Source organism: Haliotis cracherodii, unplaced genomic scaffold (assembly GCF_022045235.1).
Source record: "Haliotis cracherodii isolate W230 unplaced genomic scaffold, xgHalCrac1.p SCAF_4, whole genome shotgun sequence".
In the NCBI taxonomy this organism is placed as follows: Eukaryota; Metazoa; Mollusca; class Gastropoda; order Lepetellida; family Haliotidae; genus Haliotis; species Haliotis cracherodii.
In genome coordinates this window covers 54294161-54317586 of record NW_027266297.1, presented here as the reverse complement: position 1 = coordinate 54317586, position 23426 = coordinate 54294161, and the positions used below count along the sequence as shown (strand labels likewise).

The 23426-nt window shown below is 42.1% G+C and overlaps 1 protein-coding gene across 4 annotated transcripts in view; it reads right to left on the bottom strand.

The window, feature by feature from the left end:
- Positions 1 to 23426, bottom strand: part of LOC139479073 (hillarin-like) — a 60623-nt gene that overhangs the window by 4002 nt on the left and 33195 nt on the right. For all 4 annotated transcript variants that reach the window (XM_071261824.1, XM_071261826.1, XM_071261825.1 and 1 more), the window contains exons 3-7: positions 7740 to 7967; positions 5279 to 5512; positions 4319 to 4489; positions 893 to 975; positions 46 to 189 (exon numbers count right to left, since the gene is read on the bottom strand). In XM_071261824.1, coding sequence (XP_071117925.1) covers positions 46 to 189; positions 893 to 975; positions 4319 to 4489; positions 5279 to 5512; positions 7740 to 7967 — 860 coding nt within the window. The remainder of the gene's footprint in view (positions 1 to 45; positions 190 to 892; positions 976 to 4318; positions 4490 to 5278; positions 5513 to 7739; positions 7968 to 23426) is intronic.

Here is a 23426-nt window from a genome sequence, read left to right as displayed (position 1 = left end):
CCAAACCACTGTTGCAAGGCAGGCAGTGGTTATAACACGTCCTACCTGCACAGTCTCATGAACAGCACATGGTAGGTTTCTGTGCCAAACTTAATGCCCCTCAGTAGTCCCATAGGTGTGTCCTCCTCGATCGTCTCGTCAAACTCCATCACATTGAGGTCCTTCACTGTGATCCAGCGGTAGATGGCTCTGACAGACAACAAGCACACGTCTCAACCACATGCATGTGGTGAACCACAGAGATACATCATGCAACATGTATAGAGTGAGTGGGTCAGTTAGTAGCACTGAACCAGGAATATCTTAGCTGGGACAAGAAGAATAACCAGTGTAACCAATCAGTGTAACCTTATGGGGATTTGAGCCTGGGCCTCCGTCTTGATGTTTGTTTGTTTGCTGTTTAACACTGCACTTAGCAATATTCCAGCTTGATGACAGTGGTCTGTAAATAATGTTGTCTGGACCAGACAATCCAGTGATTGACATCATGAGCATCGATCCATGCAACTGGGATACGATGACATACATCAACCAAGTCAGCAAGCCTGACCACCCGATCCCATTAGTTGCCTCTAACAACAATCATAGTCACCTTTTACTGCAAGATGCCTTTCTTCTTTAACCTTCCTAAATGTCCTTTATTTCTACAGCAACCTTCCAAGTAAGTGAAATTGCTCAAGTAGCATGTAATCACTAATATCAGACAAATTTATTATTCAATTTTGAAATAATTGCCAATGTTCATCAGACTTCCCCAAATTGTGTTTCCTTGTTCCAGACTTTCCCCTGAACCTGCCATGAACTTTGTGATCCCCTCCCTGTTATTTTCAACAACTACTGACCACACAACATCAAACTACAAATAGCCGTGTGTCTTGTAGCTGTAGCTCACCTGGCTTTCTCCAGGTCCGACATCAGGTTTTCTGTCAGCTCCTTGACCAGGTCAGTGTAGGTCAGCTGCTCACCTTCGGCCACCTGCAGGGAGGAAGTGGTACATAGTATATGTATCGTGGTACATGACTCAGGAGCTGCAAGATAGTATCCCCTGTGTGTGGCTGAGTGTACTAGTCCAGACTAATTCCAATTTTATAGTGCTAGCCTGAGATGCCATGCTGCAGTTTAACATGAATACCCCACTCAGACACAGTATACTGACTCTGAGCTGACCAATCCTTGTTTTAGCCCCTTAATGCCGCACACTAGGCAGGGTAACAACAAGTATGATCTGTAAATGTTTTTTTGTATGACGCAACCAGGGATCAACAGTGTTCCCGCTGGCTTTTGAAACTGCCAGTCTTTGTGGACTGGCAACTCTAAAAATAACCAGTCCCCAAAAATATTTGCCAGTACCAACTTTCAACAAATAAAAGTATGCATAAAAATTATTAGGTTTTAATTCCTTCAACATCATGTTCATTGCAAAGTAGGAAGTAACTTAGTTAGATCTATACATCATTCACACAAACTTCAGTCACTTCAGTCACAATTGAAGCATTCCATAATGCTACCCCTGCGTCACAGGGCCATATGTCACAGTTGAACCAATCAACTCAACTCGAAAGGGTGCACGGGAATCACGCATGTTGAGACGCGCAACACTAACACTGTATTGATGAAATATAGTGATCACTAAAAAGACAGATTTTTTATTCATGCACCGATTGTCTTTAAATTTAATATCTAGTTATGTATGACTGTTTAATAACCTCATACTAACTTTGACTGGAGTAGGTCCGATAGTTTTTCAGATATTGTAGTAAACGTCAGTACTTTAAATTACCTTCCAGACTATACCTAGAGACAACAAATCACTGTGTTCCCTGCTTTCTTGGTGAAGTACACCACATACCTAGTCCTACGAGACATGCATGCTTCGTGGGAGTCCCATCCATTGACAGTTCATGGACAGAGATGCCTTGCATAGTTTGTTTTTAAAAATAAAATACACTGCCTAATATGTTTTAAACATTTGAATGAAATTCTAATAATTTATTCATTATAGCCCTTATATAGATCTATAGATATCAGAAACCACAAACCACAACATTAAAACTGATATGCTGCAGATCTTATCTATCTCCACATTAGAAAAATGCACCACACAACAGTCACGATAAGCATAATTACACCTAGTAATTAGAAATTCCACATATGAAATTTTCTCAATTGTTCTGTTGCCTTAGTGATCATTATTTGTATCAACAAGCAAATCAACAAAGTCAACTACATCTCAAGCATGGAAACTCATTGTGTTACCTCATCCGCCCTTGTCATCTAACCAAGAACAATTATTAATTATCTCGGCAGAAAGCCAAGTTTGTTGAGGTGCGACAGAATGTGCTGATTTAGCATTATTTAAGTCGCCCATGGCAAATCAGTGGTTTAATTCCCCAGACAGTCTGTGATGAAAGACTGCAAGATGTGCAGTGGTGTTTAACCAAACTAACCCAGCCGTACAGAGACCTGCTGAGACTGGGGAGTGTGCAGGCTATGTTTAGAACTCCTCTAGAATGGTGCTGTTGTGACATGGTTCTGCTCTGATTAATTCTATTCCTGGCGACAGGTGTCATCAACACTGATTGTGTATGTGATGCTAGTCTGTGGTGTACACTATTCATAAACTAATTTTTTGTTAAGGGTTAAAGCATATTACTTTTGATGCTACAGTGAAGACTCCCAACTAATGACTCACTATACACTTACTAGAGCTATATGATGATGGTGATGATGATGATAATAAAGTGTAGCCTTTGTTTATCACATAGTAAAACAGGGCAACAGTAATGAGTGACAGAGTGTTTGTATGTGAATGAAATCCCCATCTTCAACAAAACACATAATTCAAATTACCTACAAATATTGTGTCTCTCCTTAATACTCAGTGTAATCGTGCAATCACCTTTACAGGGATCATGTCAATAACTCGAGAGTGACAACAGGGTTTCACCATAAATGTCATTATATAATCAATATCACCAAGTAAATGGTCGTCAGTGTTAATTACACTGTCAGACAATCAATGATTTATTGGCAAAGATCATTATGGCGTTATTGATCGGATGCCGACTGATCAGTTGTCTTGACAGGTGTGTTCCTGACCCCTGCAGGCAATAGACACTGGTGGCCAAGTACAACAGTGTGACCAGTATGTGACAATAGGGTTGATGGATGTGTCACTCTGGTCCTAACCCCTGCCCTGCCCTGCCCTGTTGTGACACATCCATCAACCCTATTATCACAATATCACCCACATGTTGTCATGATCACCCCATGTTGTCATGAACACCCCATGTTGTCATGATCACCCCCATGTTGTCATGATCACCCACATCATGATCACCCCCATGTTGTCATGATCACCCACATCATGATCACCCACATGTTGTCATGATCACCCCATGTTGTCATGACCACCAACATTATGATCACCCATATGTTGTCATGATCACCCCCATGTTATCATGATCATTAACATTATGATCACCCGCATGTTGTCACGATCATCCCATGTTGTCATGATCACCCCCATGTTGACATGATCACCCACATTATGATCACCCACATGTTGTCATGATCACCCCATGTTGTCATGATCACCAACATTATGATCACCCCCATGTTGGCATGATCACCCCCATGTCATGATCACCCCCACGTTGTCATCACCAACATTATGATCACCCCCATGTTGTCATGATCACCCCCATGTTGTCATGATCACCCCCATGTTGTCATGATCACCCCCATGTTGTCATGATCACCCCCATGTTCTCATGATCACCCACATGTTGTCATGATCACCAGACCATACTCAGCTACATGTTGTCATGATCACCCCCATGTTGTCATGATTACCCCCATGTTGTCATCATCACCAACATTATGATCACCCCCATGTCATGATCACCCCTATGTTGTCATCACCAACATTATGATCACCCCCATGTTGTCATGATCACCCCCATGTTGTCATGATCACCCCATGTTGTCATGATCACCCCCATGTTGTCATGATCACCCCCATGTTGTCATGATCACCCCCATGTTGTCATGATCACCCCCATGTTGTCATGATCGCCCCCATGTTGTCATCATCACCCACATGTTGTCATGATCACCAGACCATACTCAGCTACATGTTGTCATGATCACCAGACCATACTCAGCCACATGTTGTCAAGGCCACCCCCATGTTGTCACCTGCATGTAGTAATGGTAACCTACAACACTTGATGGTCAATTTGACACCTGCTGTACATCGTAACCTAATTATTTAACCTAATTATATTTGTGCCATGGGGGTGAGGGTTCAGCTCACCTCAATCACTTGTTCATCTATGTCGCTGAAGACACTAACATCACTGTAGAGGTCCCTCTTCCGACAGCGCGGTGGTTTGGGTGAGGGTGGTTCGAAGACTGTGGGAGTCTGCAGCACCTCCATGATCTCCTCCACTGGGGGCTCCGACACCTGCCCGGCCGACTCTTCAGTCTGGAAACAGCAACATCATCATGAGCTGCACGACTGCTGGACTCCAGACTTTGTACAGGAAGGATGGTAAAATAACCATAGAGGGTATTTAGTGGGGTCTATATGATTGGGGTCCATATGTGTTTTCCATAAAGCTGGGGTTGCAACTGTCATGGTAATTTTTTTGTTTGCTCCATTCCTCATAGTGTTAATGGAAATGGAGATCAATAGGAGAATGAAAGAAACACTCCAACTTTTCTCAGAACAACTTCACTCATTTCATTCTTTCATATCAACTTACAACTTATAATTAAAAAACAAAGTCATCAAAAGGTTGAACTGGAACATAATCCCTGTCATTTCTGCCGCGACTACTCACAGACTCCCATGAAGGTCCCCCTCCCTCACCTGAAGGATCTCCAGGTCATTCTGCCCCGACTACTCACAGACTCCCATGAAGGTCCCCCTCCCTCACCTGAAGGATCTCCAGGTCATTCTGCCCCGACTACTCACAGACTCCCATGAAGGTCCCCCTCCCTCACCTGAAGGATCTCCAGGTCATTCTGCCGTGACTACTCACAGACTCCCATGAAGGTCCCCCTCCCTCACCTGAAGGATCTCCAGGTCATTCTGCCGTGACTACTCACAGACTCCCATGAAGGCCCCCCTCCCTCACCTGAAGGATCTCCAGGTCATTCTGCCGTGACTACTCACAGACTCCCATGAAGGACCCCCTCCCTCACCTGAAGGATCTCCAGGCCATTCTGCCCCGACTACTCACAGACTCCCATGAAGGACCCCCTCCCTCACCTGAAGGATCTCCAGATCATTCTGCAGCTCCACCACCAGCTCCTGCTTCATCTCCTCCTGCTTGGCTGCCAGAAGACTCAGCATCTGTACGCTCTGTCGCTTGACCAGGTCAGAGGTCGTACTCTGTTCCTTCTCCCTCAGCCTCAAGGTCATCGTCTTCTTCTTTTTCTCCCTCTTCATTGTCATAGTCTTCTGAAGGACGTTCTTCTCATTCTCAAACTGCACTGTCATTAGCTGTGACAAACAGATTTCATATAGGTTGTGTATATATCTTGAGATCAAAATCTGCATCAGTGAACAGTGGAGACATCAGATATATCATGACAGGCGTAAAAAAAATGAAATAGATTCATAATTTTAGGGTGAGCAAGTTGGGGTTTAACACTGATTTCAGCAGTATTTTAGTTTTATCATCCTGAGAGGCAAGCCTGAAGTGATGCAGGTCTTTGACATTTGCAGCTTTGGTGATCACGAGTTTGGGTCTGATCCTGACAAATCAAGGATCATAATCTGGGTGACCCTTGATTCATACCAACAAGCAAAGGATCCTGACATGACTAAGGGACACAACTCTGAATTGCAGCACCCTAGACAACTGGGCCACTGGTACCCATTCACACTGTAGGAGGCATCCATCCCTCTATAGCCAGGTACTGCAAATACCACACTGGCATATTTGGATAATGTCTGGACTTCTTTACATGATAGTAATTACACTACTGTAACAGTCTTTGTTTTATTCACAAGTTCCTTCATTTTAATACAGTACACATAAAACATATACCACATGCTTTCATCTTGCTAAGGATTGATATGAGGTATAAATTATTTAAACACATTATCCTGAAAAACCAAATAACCCTCCAGAACTATTAGCCATACGCAAGCACATTAAATGAAGTCATCCTTGACTGGAAGAGCTGGATAAGCAGCCCATGAGTCATGTGAGCAGGGCTCAAACTCCAACAAATAAATAACAGCCAGACACTGACACCCATGCTCAATGTGCTTCTACATCTAAATCCCTGTTTACAACCAGCTGGGATGACTCATTACCTTAACTGTCTGAAGGGAGTGATTACCTTAAAATTACTCAATCCTTTTCAAAAAAGGTCAGAAAAATATTTTCCTATATTTATGGACCATAGAAATATATTACCAGATGAAAATATAATTTTCCTTTGACAAGCAGAGCTTGAAGTCCATAATGTCATTACCATACACATCAAAGGTCTGATCAAAATGATCTTTTGAATTTGCAAAAGGGAGATCACTATGAAATAATTCTTCCAAAGTTGTCTCCCTTTGGCAAGCTGAGGGACAAAACTCAAAAGATCTGAATTTTCAAGCTTAAGAAACTATGTGAGACCCTAGCATAATAATCTTCATAATCCCAGCAAACCAAACATTAGTCTTGTTAACGCAAACATGTTGGTGAGGACCTGTCTGCACAAGTTTATTGTCTGTTCAAGACACATGTGTGCATCTTGAAGATTTGTGATAATCTATTTTAAACTTAAAATACTTGACATGTCTATTTCCAGCCAAACTGAGGTCAACATAGTCAGCAAGATGTATGTAAAGAGGTACAGATCCCTTCTGTTACAATCATATGCATGCATATATTAAGGATCTGATAACAGAGACGTAACCTAAGAAGCTGATAGGTTGTAGAAATGCTTTAGTGTATAACTACAGAACCAATCATGAATAACAGACACAAAGCCCTCCCTCTATCTGGCACTGAGACTTTCAGTTTCAAGTGCATTACATCTAATTACCTTCCATATTTTATAGGAGTAGTGTCAGTAATCGAGGGGGGTCTATGAGGTTTGGTGGTACAGGACTCTACCCAACAACATTTGTCAACATTATGAATAGGACATATTAACCTTAAGTTCAAGCTCTGTTTTTAACCATCAGCATGCAAATCATAGATCTTTATAGAGATCCTGTGTGTTGCCATTGTTTGAATAATGAAGGATCAGCAAATTGTTGGAAACCTATATTAACATGATGTGTTTCACATCTAAATGATTTATTGCAGCTAAGGCCTAAGGGTAGACAGTCAACATGATTTACGAATCATATTTCTCCTGCTGCAAACTTGATATTGCCCTTTGATCATTGTAATATGAATTGTTGGCTACTGTCGCCCACTCCTGGCATGAGTAGGTGCTGGGCTGTTTGAGAGTCAGGCGTTATCAAGAACACACTTAACCTGGTAGCTGGTAGACTCCTCAAATACACCATGCTCTTGACAGATGGGGAGTCATTAACATGATAATTATGTTGGATAACTAAATGTTTTCTACACATTTTTTCATGAAGTGTGCAGTGACATTATGACAAGGTTAACACGTGTAACTATTGAAGGGTAACACAAAGAAGGGCCGACTGGAGAGTTGGAGACTTCCTTGCCATCAGCCAGCAGTGAAATACTCCTTCCCCTTTCTCTCACCTTCCTCTCATTGTCCTTCATCTTCTTTCTCTTCCCCTCCATCTGCTTGTCAAACTTTTCCGTCAGCTCCTTAAGGCGCACCTCCCATTCCTTGTTTATCTCCTCGGAGATCTTCTCTGATTCCTGTTTCCGCACGGAATGGAAGCTGCGGAACATCTCATCCTCCTCCTTCCGCAGCTTCGCCTCCAGCTCCTTCTGGGCATTGAACACCTGCTCCCGCCGCTTGGCCTGGAACAAGAACAGGAGCATTAGGAACAGAGAACGGAAAAAACGAGGAACAGCAACAATAAGAACAGAACAGCTGCTCCTGCCACTTGGCCTGGACCCAGGACAGGAAGTGAAAACGGTTGCTTTAATATTTGGGGTATTGTAAAAAAAAAGTCAGTGAGAAGTGTGAAACTCCACATTTATCTATCTAGCCACAGGATAAAAACTTCACATTTATCTATCTAGCCATGGGATAAAAACTCCACATTTATCTATCTAGCCATGGGATAAAAACTCCACATTTACCTGGTCAAGGGAACCAACCCATCAGTTGTGTCTTGACTATGCCTAAAAACATATTATTATGGGGTATTAACCAAACCACGGACCTATATAAGTCTGTGACCAAACAAACAACATTTTCCCATTACCTTTGTCTGATAACAACTTCAATAAATTACTGGTGAGACATGTACTTAGTGTGTTCTTCCCTTGTAATGGGTCAATAAAATCCCAACATAGCCCCAAACACATTATCTTGCAGGTGACTGTCAACATGACGAATAGGGTTTAGTAACATGGCACAAGCATGCTGGGAGGCAATTACCTCATGTACACTTTCACCATGGAAACTGATCCAACAAGATAGCACTTAACATGACGTTTGTGTCAACCAGAAAGACAGGCCCATGGGCTTATGGGCAACTACTGACTACTATATTCCCAGCACACTGGCTCAACAACACTATTTATCATAAAGTAGAATAATTTCTTCCTGTGGGAGACAAAGGGGTCGCACCTCTATCAGCTGGTGTTTGTTACATCACACACAGGGCCTGTGTTTGCATGGGGAGCATGATTCAACAGATGTAACAGTCCACATGATGTACAGTCAGCATGGATGCATTGTTCCAGGACATTCATCATGTTGGTTTTAAGTAGAGGACTGGCTACATCATAAACACCACTGGCAGGGACTACTCATGACAGGTTGTTCAGAAAACTTGAGGTCAGACAGAACAGGTCAACTCTTACACCAAACAAAATAATACTGGTCACTTTCAAAAGTATAGTCCACATCATGGACTTCAACCATCACAAGACAATACTGTTTTTCCTCAGACAAAGGAAAAACACTGTTTCCTCAAACAAGGGAAAAATACTGTTTCCACAGACAAGACAATAATACTGTTTCCTCGGACAAGACAATACTGTTTCCCCAGACAAGACAATAACACTATTTCCTCAGACAAGACAATACTGTTTCCTCAGACATGGCAATAATACTGTTTCCTCAGACAAAGCAATAATACTGTTTCCTCAGACAAGACAATACTGTTTCCTAAGACAAGGCAATAATACTGTTTCCTCAGACAAGACAATATTGTTTCCTCAGACAAGACAATATTGTTTCCTCAGACAAGGCAATATTGTTTCCTCAGACAAGGCAATAATACTGTTTCCTCAGACAAGGCAATACTGTTTCCTCACAAAAGACAGTTCCTTTAGCTATTACTACAAGCAGATTATACTTCAAAAACTTAATCTTCCACAAACATGCGAGAATGATTTGTGATTAACCTTCCTGAGTATTCAGTTAAATCATTGAAAGTGTCTTGAATGTGAAGTGTGCAGAAACGTATGTTGCCACACACCAAAGATCATGACAGAGCAGGAATGGAATTGGAACCATGATCAGCAGGTTATGGGGTCCCCTCAGTCAACTGGGCACCCCTCCCCCAACTGTAGGAAGATGTCCTATACCTCAAAGTACCCCTACAATACCCCCACCAATAAGACAGCCCTATGATTGTACGCCCTGCTCACCCGCATAAGTTATCATTGCAGATGTGTGCAAAGCAAAGGCATTGAAGCCAAGTTGTTTGAACAAATATGTGTTAAGCTACAAGTGAAAGGCAAACATATATTCAGTGACCCACCAGGTAGTAATATAATCTGGCCAACAGGGAAACCAGTTTGTAGGTAATAAACACTAGATGTTTCCTGGACCCAGAGCAGGGTATCTTTTTTTTAATCAGGGCAGAAACACCCTCAACGCAAATGCATACCTCCTCAAGGATTATGCAAACAATGACAAACAGTTGTTAGGCCATATTTGGTAACCTTTGCATGAGTGATTTTGGGGAAAAATACCACAATGATTGGAAAAACTTGTCATCCAATAAATATAATTTTTACAACAACCAATGAAAAATCCCACACGTTCACGCATGTCCAACAAAAAGGTAACAAACTTCTTATCACATTACTCTGAATTGTGTGTAGCTTCAATGGTAGGCCCATATTTACACACCCAGCAAGGGAATGTTGAACAAAGACCTACACAAAAGAAGCGTCTACTGGAGAATGTACTTCTGAAATCAGATACGGAAGAATGGATATAATATTTCTTTCCACTGAGATTTGCGTAAAATTTCCACAGTCACGATTTATCCGAAGATGCTGGGGAGTTGGTAGAGATGGCCAGCGCTTCCTATTGTGGTTGTCACAGTCTAGTAATTGTGGCCGTGTATGTCTGCCTGCTCGCCAGGTCGTCACACACTCGACGTATCAAATTTGTGTGTATGTAAACCTACATACGCCTAAAATAAAATGTGCAGATATATCGCACTATTTCGCAGGCACTATACATCAGTTTACACAAGCATTTAGATTACAGAATTATACCAGTCACGAAGCAGAACCGAGTGATCGATTGAATTGTTCAAATTCACTCAAAAACACTTAAAATTGTGTTTGTTTGTTGTTTAACGCCGCATTCAGCAATATTCCAGCTGAATGACGGCGGTCTGTAAATAATGGAGTCTGGACCAGATCACCCAGTGATAGATATCATGATCATCGATCCACGAAATTGGGATATGATGGTATGCATCAACTATGTCATCGATGCTTAATCACCCGACCCCATTAGTTACCTCTTACAACAAGCATAGTTGCCTCACTTGTCAGTAACAGTACACGCTCTGTAATGTTTTAAAAACACTTCAACAAGGTACCTCGCCAAATGAGCCTTCTACGCGCCAGTTTCATGTTGACAATACACTTTCCGATATAAATCCTCCAAATAACTATTAGTTCTGAAACCGGAGACTTTACAAACAGAACCACTACACACTAAACACTACCAGGATCAAATTCACGGCTCTATAAACACATGAGCTAAAGATCTTCGTCTTTCCTGAATAAACCTTGCGAGTAATAGATGACGGAGGTCTATGAGAACCGTTGAAAATATACATATCCAACACCGAATAACAGAAATGGACGTCTTACACACTTAATAAATATACAAAATTGAATTCTCAAGATATGAGTTCAACATATTTTGAACAAAGCATGTTGGAAGTTTAGCATATTTTGAAAATACAATTTTGCATGATGAAAAGTCACTTAGAACCTTACACAGAGCTACAGATAAGCTGCGTATCTGCGTAAAATACGCATCAGACATGCATAAATACGCAGTAAAATAAAATCCAAGCGTATCAAATACGCAACGAACATTTCAGATACGCTACAAAAATAAAACTTGTGCATATCATCAAAATATTGTGAAGTAACCCTGCGTATTCGATTAGCAAATCAGCAACTTATTTTGAAATTATAACCGGGCATTCCGTCAACCTTGCCAAACTCCACGATGACAGTTACATCATGATCCTTTGCCATCACACTTTCTTGTGGAAGTATCGTGGTATTGTTTAGTCCTATAAAGCTCTCGAAACCACACGACACCAGTTTGCAGGGACTTGATAAATAGTGTTTTTAAATATTTAACTTAAATACCCACGTGTAAAATCTAGTGTGTAACAGAAATTTGAATACCCAGATAGAATTACTGATACCCAATGATTTTAAAATGCATGGGTAAAATACCCACAACACCAAAAGCTTATCTGGAGCTCTGCTTACATTTTCAAATTCAACTTCGTATCTCAAACCTTCAACTTTCTAACTTTTATTTTTCAAAATATACACTTCTTTCAAGGTCTGCCTCCCCTAGCAGTCGATGGAGATGTGTTGACTTCCTTGCGTCATCTGTCGTGACCAGCCTATCAGACGTACACAATACACCTGTTATGGTATATCCCATCTTGCCCGCAATCGTTCCACTCAATCAAACACAGGTATCCCATCGTGAAAGCAGTGAGAGTGGCTGTAGTCACGATTCGTGTTTGTGTTTGTGTGCTGGACCGGCCAAACAAACCCCGACATACAGCTAATAGACATAGCAAACTCGCCTCTTGTCAAAATACGTACTGCTCTGATCAACCGGCCGTGACCTTGCCAGCTCCGCTTCAAAGGCAATAATGTCGGCGTGGTAAATCAACCCGCCCCCAAAATGCATGCGTCATATTTATTAACGAAGTGGACCGAGATTTGTATGTCGACCACCCTATATAATAGACAAACGTGACACCCCTATTTCATAGAGTAGACTATTCCGTCTAATCGATGTTACCTTCTTGCGGCACGCGAGCCAAACAAAGGTGTTATAATTGTCCGGAAAACAATCTCACCCGTCTTAAAAGTTATCTAAATTAAAATGACATGTAGTAGTTCTCTATACCTCGAGGATAAATCAGACATCTCATAGCATGTTTTATAGTATGACCGAAAGTACACCCAGATTGTTTGCACGACTACATAAACACCTTACAACCAGCACGACCTCGGATCCCACCTTGTAGGTGTTATATGTATCAATAGTGATTTGCATACATTGCTTGTTACCTTTGGTTATATCTCAAGCAAACCTGAATCGGATCTACCCAACCGTCTATGGCTTCCAGAGTGAGTGAGTGAGTGAGTTGTGTTTAACGCCGCTTTTAACAGTATTCCAGTTATATCACTGAGTGTCAGCTTAATGTGTGGGAAAGCCCGGGGTGATGCAGGTCCCAGACGTTTACCACTTCGGTGAAACACACGAGCTCGGGTATGGTGCTGACAAACCTGGAAACATAATCGGGGCCAACCGGGATTCGACCCCATGACCATAGGTTCCTGGCGCGCCCAAGGGACACAACCCATACCCCCTGTGGCTTCCAGAATTCAGCCCGGGATTTCAAGCCAACTGAAATGAGAATCGGACGGCATCCAAGCGTTTCCGCTGGGCGCATCACGCATCCAGACCACGTGCATCGTTGCTCCAGCTCTCGACCACGGCATGGTCTGTTTGGCCCTAGTTTGCTACCGGCCTATGACTATTTCGTGGCTTTTTCGTGGCTATTCCGGGGCAGAATAAGTTCCCAGTGAGTGAGTATGATCTTACACCGCTTTTAGCAATATTCCAGCAACATCACGACGGGAGACACCAGAAATGGGCTTCACACACCCTACACATGTGGGGAATCGAGCACGGGTATGGTGCTGACAAACGTAGAAACATAATCGGGGCGAACCGGGATTCGAACCCACAATCATAGGTTTCTGGCGCGCCCAAGGGAACAACTCTGCACAGCAAATCGCGGCGCCTAAGACGACTGGGCCACCCCTGCCCCCCATGCGGCTATGAAGCCCTTGTCGGAAAGACGTGTTATAAACCTCAATCTCTGGCTTATCAACAGACTATCCCAAGAAAGGGGTCACGCCCACGGGCTTCAAGCCTGTTCTGCGCAGCTCTAGGTTTGTGGTCTTAATTTCTGGTCCGTGGAGGTCAGCCCCCATCTCGCTCCAAAACATTCAGCTGCGATCTAAATGAAAGCTGTGCACCTCATAACCGAAAGCGAGAAACATTTCACATCTATCTTTAAATTTCATTATACATTCCCCACCACTGACGAGATGAAAGGTTTACTCTGTGGATTTAGCACATCCATCAAGTTAAATGTTCCATGGGGGAGAGCTTTTGTTCAGTATGGACCGTACATGCTGAATTAAACAGACCTACCACCCTGTTGCACAGATGGCTATCTGACTAAGACGTGAACAGTCACCTTCATAGATCAGAGGTTTCCAGGGACCGACAACATGTCGATGACTCAGAACACTGGCTATTAATTAATTATAGCCGGCTAATCATAACCCACGGCGCTTGTAATTCCTCCGGCGCATATAACGACTTTGACAACGTTGTTAATAAGGCAGTTATGAACGATGCATGAGATTGTAATCAGCTCACTATGTTAGCATACACGGGTAGACAGGAATCTTACATGGCGATAACATCTGTATATTATACGCCCACAACTAAAATATATGTTCTTCGGGATCTCCTAACGTTTTCCTGTTTTAGCTGATTCGCTGATTATAAAGAGCTTCTTTTCGTCCACGTACTTTTGAAGATTGCCATATAAGGGTACAGCAACAACAAGCGCTAACCTAAGGTTCCGAAAGCCCTAAAATTTGAACCCAGTAAGATCTTATCATTTGTGTGCAATTAGCTTATGATGTATTAACACTTGTATTTCAAGAAACTATTTTCTTCCTTATCACAATGTGTAAAGGGAAAAACAAATAATCAAAGGTGGTGGCCAGAATGATATATTTTTAAAAAAAGATCACAGAGTGAGATGCTTGTTCAAGAGGCATTTTCGTGTCATGTTTCCTCGTGCACATCACAGTCGGGCATGTCGCTATATGATGGAGTGACAACATCTCTGCGGGGTCGGATTGTGCCTACAACCACCACTGTTAGTGACGATCAACGCAGCCAGGGTACCATGTCACACTCACTCATCATCAGGTCCGTCATGACACGTAGCGATGCAAGCTGCGGCCTTCCCGACGTCTTCACTAGAGGGTGAAGGGTTGGCATATGTTCGGCACACCTTTCTGAGCTCTTATTATGTCTTCAAATATTCACAGTTGATGTCGAGCAACACCTCTGCTATCTGTTTCAGATGATATCGTGTACAGAAGACCATGTGTATATGTAATCGCCAGCTGAGCGTGTATGGCAATACAACCAAGGGATAAATGTCATAATGCCCTGGAAGCGATCCTGGGATTGACTAATCGACCATGGATTAATCCTTCCGCCAGTCTCCCACGAAGTAGAATGCCGCTCAACAGTCAATAAGTGTGTCCTCCACGACAGTATTCCCACCTCCGTAGGTACTTGCGAATGGTGACCGTGTATGCTCAAACACTAAAGAATCTCAATCTTTTTCCAGATTTTATAATCCTGCAAAGTTGTCTTCCCCGGGTTGTCTTGTCACGTGGCATTAGTAGTAAACAAGTGAATTCAATGAACCGCGCGAATATAGGTGTCTTTCGATTTACCGTACAAAACGTAATCGATGTCCTTTGAAGACACGTGTATGCACAATACGTGTTGCTCCTTTTATGACAACTTGACAGGTGCGGTTAACTGTTGTGGACTGAACAACACCCTCATTGAAACCAACATCTATCTGAAGGCAATAATGTACTCTGCAAGGCCACGTTCTATACTTAATTTTAGTGCTAAATCTATATTAAGGTATGCGAGTTATGACATTCTTAGCTCTAAGATTGCATTGTGAGACGAGCCCAAGAACGATATCCGTAATGTTTAGTGACGGATGCGTCTGTCGATTAAAGTGAGTGAGTGAACTAGGTATTTCAATTGCATCACGGCGTGTCAGCTAAACATGGGGGGAAAGCCGAAGTGATTCAGATCATACACGCTTACCACTTTGGTGAAACCCACGAACACGGGTATAGTGCTGACGAACCTAGAAGTATAATGAGACTTGTGAAGATACGGGTAGAAAATAGGTCTTCAGCAACCCATGATTTCCGTCAGAGGCGACTAACGGGATCGGGTGGTCAGGATCGGTTGATGCATGTCATCGTATCCAATATTTGCGTATGTCGATGCTCCTAGCGTCAATCATTGGATTATCTTATTTACAGTAGGCCGTCATATAGCTGGAATACTGCTGAGTGTGGCGTTAAACAACAAACAAATAAACAAACAAAACAAACAAGGAGTGCGAGGTTTCGATTAAAGAATCAACATTTGTAGGAGCCACTGTTGTGTTACCTATGTATTAATTTGCTATTGTTTAAGCCTCTATCAACCCTGAACGTTCAAAAACTGGCACAAACGGTTGTTACTTGGCTGAAATCAGGCTACATTTTGACTGTGATCCTGACACATACCACAGAAGCTATACAGATGGTAGTATTAGTACTCAAGCTTATACATTTATGACACTTCTGTCATTCAAACACATCACAATCGGCACTGCATATCAATATGTCGTCTCACAGCGAGTCCAGGAGACACAGAGAACAACCGGACCGCTGACACCGCCATATGTCTTCATACTGCCCTGTCACAGTTGGCATCCAATGGAGGAGTGCCCCCGGCTGAATATACAGTTTTACAACCAGTTATTGAGCATAGAGCGGCGCCATTCTCTTAAACGAGGTCGTAAAGTTGGAGTAGCGTTCAAGACCCAGGTTAACTAAAGAACAAGGGCAGCATCGAGAAAAACGAAGTTTGAGTGATTGCGTAGGGTCTTACGTCATCCAGAGACCATTTACCGATATATGGTCTCTACGTCATCTTACAGCAGTAACAGTATCATGCCATTAATGCTTTCACGCACTGTATCCCATTGCGAATTGAACAGCGAACCTCATATTAGTGATGTTTTTCTTCTGAGATTTGTATTAAATCAATTCTACGGATGATATTCTACGTGCGCAAACACGCAGATGCATACGCATCAGATGCCCCGCAGACAGAAGAAGACTCAGAAATGGCAAATCTAAGGAACATACACTTATACTATTTTACTGCCGCACAAACTTGGGACATATCCCGTGTTAGTAGTCGTTTCGCGTTAAAAAGGAAGACCTCATTCCTAGGAACAGGGGGACTGCGGTGCTTGCTCATAGTGTATTCGTCTTTGTGCCACGTCGGCTGGCCACGAGCAAACCTTCCATACCTAAGACAGGTTTACAGCAGGTCTGTCTTAACTTTTGTCTTAACCCTGCTGTTGCTATCCAGTGCATGGATTATGTATTTAGCAGTAAAACCCAATACCTTGGACCGCAACCTAAATAACTAGGCTACTAAAGTTACAAGAGGGATTGGTTTTATTACGTAAATGGAATGTTTAAAGTCAATTTTGATTTAACACCGACATTACTGTTTATTTGTTTACCAATCCCGCTGGCGGCCTTCACGGACGCAGGTTTATGATATCTTTGAGGGTAGAATACTCGTTACCAGAGAGCCAAGCTGATTTTAGTTACATTTCAAGTAGCAACGTCTCCCTCGAATGTTGATCGTGCTTGGCGGTTGATCACTGACAAAAAGCAAGTGAGCGACTGCCAGTGATAAAGCGACCTTCGCACTACTATTTCCCAAAGTCTGTGTTAAAGAATGGGACTTATGAATGTCGTAGCGCGAAAATCTTTATATGAAACGGGGCTTATGCAATAAAATGCTGATCACTCAAATCTATGCAGTTTTAATTGGTTCATTAGACTAACATTCGGAACTGGATACGTATTAGAGTTCATTTAACTTTAAATATTCACCAAAATACCACTTAAAACAGCCTTCTCGTAGTACTGCCAGCACACCATGTGCACAGACACGTTGGCCGCACACACGAGCACGTTACGTTATGAATACATACGTACATCATGAACAGAGAATAAAATAGTCGGGCCGTAGATCAATAACTAATACATGGTTATTAATACGTATCTGTTGGATGTTTTTTGATAGGGCGTTTACATCAGGTTTATTACATTGGTGTTTGTTGAATGTTGGAGCATAGACAGTGTGCTGATCAATATATACCTTTGTATTGATGTTGAATTGTCGCATACCGCCGTGAACGTATGAGTGTGTTGCCATTGATTTTGTGCGCCATCTGTCCGTTATGACAGTCACTATGATACTACTTTTAACACTGAGAAACAGTTGAGTTGAACGATAACCGATGTTCATAGTCAAATACGGACCATGTGTTTTTCTTATTGTAATTTGTGTTTTTTGTATGACAAGACGCCTTCTACAACAGGAGTGCTTCTATCATAGGGACCACGATTATCATACAATGGGTGGATGATAATTGTTTACGCCACCGTCAGTAGAACTGTGGGTATATCGGCCTGAACTAATTAGTCACGGCCAAGCAGCCAGGGATTGACGTCATGCATGGCGAGCTACGCCGTCGGGGTACGAAATCACACTATCAGCCAGGTCCACACTGTGACTCACAGACACGTAAAGTCGGCTGTTATGATAACGCTTCGGTCCTGGGGACACATTCTGCACCCGGGGATCATTTCTTATACTATGCCCTAAAACAGTCGGGATCTTTAAAGGAACAGCAGATTTCCTTCGAAGTACGATACGACCTGAAGGATTACCATCGCCGTACACGCAATACTTGACAATGTCTTGAAAGAGACAGACCATTCGATCGTTTTCGACCAATAACTCTTTTTTCTTGTTTTGTTTGTTGCTTACCGTTGCACTAAGCAACATAACAGCTATGTGACGGCGGTCTGTAAATAGTCGAGTCTGGACCAGACAATCCCGTGATTGATATCATTAGCATCGATCCACTCAATTCTGAAACGATTTCATGCATCAACCAAGTCAGCGAGCCTGATCTTTTACGACAAGTATGGGTTGCTGAAGACCTATTCTAACACGGATCTTCACGGGTAGTCGACCATTGAACAGTGTTCGTTTTACTAAAACCTGAGATACAATATGTTTTAGACCAAGCTGCCCCAGTCCCTAAAGAAGACCATGTGTGTGTACTACATATCCCCCTTCACTTCACACCTTCACTGACCATTGTCCAGATGTTGGGTAAGCAACTCGTGGTGTCCGATGTTCTATGTAAATGTCACGTGTATATCAAGGTCAGTCGTTACGGGTATCTATGTGACGTGTATCAAGGCAAGGTCACTGGGGCGGCTTTCAAGGCAGGGACTTGAGGCCGAAAAGGCAGTGTTGAAAACCATTCTCGGTCCTCTAACAGTGGACTATCATTATTTAGGGTCAAAACTCTGTAACCTTGAAGAATCAGTATATAGACAGTTTTGCGTCTATTTGATTTGTGAAACGTGGGAAGTATTTGAGAAGTACTAATGAACCAACAGTGGTTCAGGCAAACAAACTAAGGTTATCACGTCGTAGGTCATGGCTTGATTCCCCACATTGGTTAAATGTGAGAAGCCAATTCTTGGTGTGATGTGGCTGGAATATTGCTGGAAGCGATGAGAACATACACGAAAGGCAGTCGAATTTCATAATCTAATAACAGCGATAATTATCTACACATGCTATCACAGGTTTCGATCTGGGCCAACTGAAGATCGGATGGTTTGAGTTTGTGAACTGGTTTGTGTGTCATTCTACCCTGACTTCAACAAACTATACCCTATATAATAAAAAAAAGATACAAGGGATATTGAATATTCAAATTGTTACATTAATTGCATGACAGTGGTCATGTGGTCACTTGCTTGTTACAGGTGTTAGAATCTACACTGAAACGTCATAGAAAAGTTGCATATTCATACGACCTTATCCTTGTAAGTCACTTCAAATACAAAATGGCTTTGTGTGGGAATTGGGCTCAATATTTCAGTAATATCCCGGCGTGTCAATTTAACGTGGGAGAAAAGCGATTCAGATTAAGGGCAAACATATTAATCAGGGAATATCTAGGTTTCAAATCCTCGGTCATCAGATGCTGGCCCTCTTCCGACAAAATTTGTCTTCAACACAAATCACATCTCCAATTGTCATTGTAAGAAGACGGATTTTGTTAAGTCGTCATCAATTGAGAAGGAAGCGGCAATAAGTGACTCAATTTGTTCACAACATACTTACCCTGTCAAAAGCGGCACTTCCTGTTCTAAACACTTGACTTCCGGTTCTCCGACACAAAGGGATTTTCAAAAAGAGTCGTCGTAAGTTTTCGATGTGGATCAGTTTTATTTCTAAATTTTGATACGGCGAAGGACCTTAAATATCGATAACTGCCGTTCACATGAACCTGTCAATCGACTGCGGTAAGCTGTAAATCAGGCTTACTGTCCGCGCGGGCACTCACGAGCAACAACCAGTGTTGGTTGATTCTCGCACAGATTGAAGTAGAAACCCCTTCATCAAACGGAGCAACGCAGCAGAATTGTGTTAACAAGTTGATATAAATACCCATTAACAAAATATGTTATCTTTTCTCCATGTGTCAATTTCCAAACATGCACTTGCAAATTTATAATAATGTTTAGTAGAGTGATTCAAATTATGATGTTTACAAGTACATTCACTCCAAATATATACAAGGCGTTAAAAAGACAGGTTGCTTTCGTGATAAGTCATTATTTGTGTAAGCGCTTAAAAATTCAATCGTCTGTATATCGGATGTGATGTTACTCATGATTAGGGCTCGAAGGTAGACTGAAAGGCCCGAAATCTGGATATAATTGCTTCAAGCACGATGCCCCTTAGAACTCGCATGGGAATTCCAACGTGTACACGGTGTTGACAGTTGGATATGTACATGGGACTCTGCACAAACTGGAAAACGTGGAACCAGCCAATCAGAGAGCTTGCATTATTTCGAAATTCTAATGACACCACAATCGAAACTCGAAGTTAAAAATGTTTGAGAACTATCTCCTGTCCGAGAGATCCCCCCCGAGGCAGTGTTGTGCAGTACAAAATGTGTTGGTTTTCCCAACTTCCAAGAAATACCTGGGAAGTCAGGGGGGAAAAATGTGTGAAATCACCACCAAATGATTGTTTGGGCGGTCAGCTGGGAACACAGCTCGCTTTCTGTAAATAATCGTCATCGATTCCGAAGTTTGCGCGTGTAGTAGACTCAACAAAGTTCAACACCAAACTTCGCAACCAGTGTGCTCTGATATGAAAGCGTTTGGTCTACGATGACATATGGTTGACAGTCAATTAATACACCCCCAACGATAAAACTATAAACATTTAGTTCATTTTAAGAATTTTGATGCTTTCATCGCCCCATCAACATATATAGTTGTCAACCTATAGTATCCACATGTCAACAAAACCACTTAACGTCTTGGTGTTTTCAAATCGTGTGCACTTTCAGAGCGTAAATGATATTAACAGTTGCATCACCATGGTGATCTAAATGAATTCAACGGCCAGGGTCAAATATTTGTCTTCTAAACACTTGTTTACTAACACATTAAATATCTGGCTAGCTATACACGAAGGAAATAGATGTGTTTACATGTTGAAAGTATTAATTACCTGTCAGCTTCAAACAAGTGTCTTTGGACGTTGGAACCCCTCGGGATGTTGCCATGGAAGGGAAGGGTGGGGAATAGTATATATCTTAGTGTCAGCTGGGCTAGTCTACAGACAAACTGAAATGGGAGCTTTTTTGAGTGACGTGTGTCAATTGCAGACATATATCTCCGTTATTTGGCAGGTTCCGTTTGAATCCGACATCTTTGACGTGCAGGTGACTCTGATAAATACACTGAGACCAAGTTAAACTGGATCAGTGATGTCTGGGAGAGATCACTATTAATGGATGACGATGGTGTTGAGGGTGGGTCCGAGAAGTGTCGTTACAGCCCCTTTTATCAGACTGTTACAGATGGCTTTTGTTGGAGACATGACTTTGATCGTATGTGGGTCAATCTGTTCAACGTTGGGGCTGAACTCATTCATAACTAATTTCAAATGGAAAGAGTTTCTTTGTCCCGGTAATTTCAACAAACATATGCATTGGTATCCGATGTTTCCAGCATGAATGAGTGTGTTCCTATATTTTGAGACGGTCCCCATCAGAGGCAACATGATTCACTCTTGTCACACTTGATTATAGTCTCTGACGGACAGGTGTTGTCACAGGTAGCCAGCCACGCAACTAACATGCAACATACAACCTACAGAACGAATTACACACGACCTGGGCTCAACATAAGGAGATAGGCGCATTTATCGACGACATACCTTTCAAAGAATCTAAAACTACATTAAATGCAGCGATGGCGAACCGGAATAACAACTTGTCTAGATTTTGCTTTAATGTCACGTCTAGCTCTTGTGACAGATTATCGAAATAGTCAAGGACATATAGTGTGACCTAGAAACCTGTTATTACGAAAGAATGAATGACATTTAATAAATCATGTCGGTCGGAGGGAGGGGGGTAGAGAAGTAATAATCGATAACAATCCTGGATTCCACACATTCTAATTATGTGAGGAACAGAAACCAGGCCCCGGTGTTCGGCACGACGGGCAGTTGCTACCCAGGCAACCTGTTCCCTAAGATACCTGGAGATGGACAATCGACTGCTGGTTGACGGGACCAGGCTCGATGAAACCCAGACTGTCGTGATAAAGTATTAATTCATTCCCTCTTACCAAACGGGAGTGCCAACAAGGGACTTGTACTCAAAAAAATATCCATCTCCGGCATCAATCGTATATAATAAGTCCTAAACACGGTGACGGTGTATGAGTTTATTTCTCTTAGCTTCCATGCATATTCTCTTTAAAGCTATATAAAGGTTTCAACAATAATCGCCACAAATGGGATTCGTTCAAATATCAAATTTCGATTCATTGTCTGTATTTGTCAACGTTTCCATAACTGCAACCAATATTACTATGTAACCTTGAATGAGTGAGTGAGTTATAATTTAACCTTGAATGAATGTTGTTTTGATAGGTTTTGCTGCCATGAATGACCTCATACCACCATTGTCTACGCTCCAGTGAAAATACCCTAAAGAGAGTTTACACTTCTATAAAAGTTTACCAACATTCACTGTTTAAACAGAACACATCAAAAAGCCGAATCGTTGCCAATGTTTAATCAGTTTGACAAGGATTACTCTGAACGTGGTTACCGCCCTTGTTAAAACTTCTCGTTGTCGCCATCTTGGATCACATGTGATTTTGATATATCTTTCTGTGACCTTTGAACATTATTCCGCGCTTTATGGCTGATATTAAATTAGCTGAATTTAAATAGCTTGACGCTTTTTAATTTATATAGGTAATTGTAACACAATGTAATCATAATTACATAGTTTCCAATACTGAAAACAAACAACCCTGAAACAGAAGGTTTTGTTGGTTGACGTATGCATGAAGACTCTCGACCTCACAGGGTCACGGTTTGGAGCTCGCTGAAAGCGGCCATGTTTGTTTGGACCGACCTTCACCATAGGCAAGAGGTATTTTGACTTATGGAAGTGACACTTGAAACGAGAAAGCCAGTAAGGTTGCCATTGAAATGTAAATTTAATGCAACAGATCACACGTAAGATTCCTCCCGGAATTCAAGAAAAGAAAGATTGTTTGCCGACGCAATTTAATGGGGCACTAGGTACAGGTTTCTTACGCCATCTAAACCCGTGTTATTTCACGTAGGAGGTACCGACATCTTTGTGTTTGGATTCATAACAAGAATATTCCCCACCTGCGTGCGCACCGTTGTGTCGATGGATGTTCTTACAAAACGTCTGTACAATCATG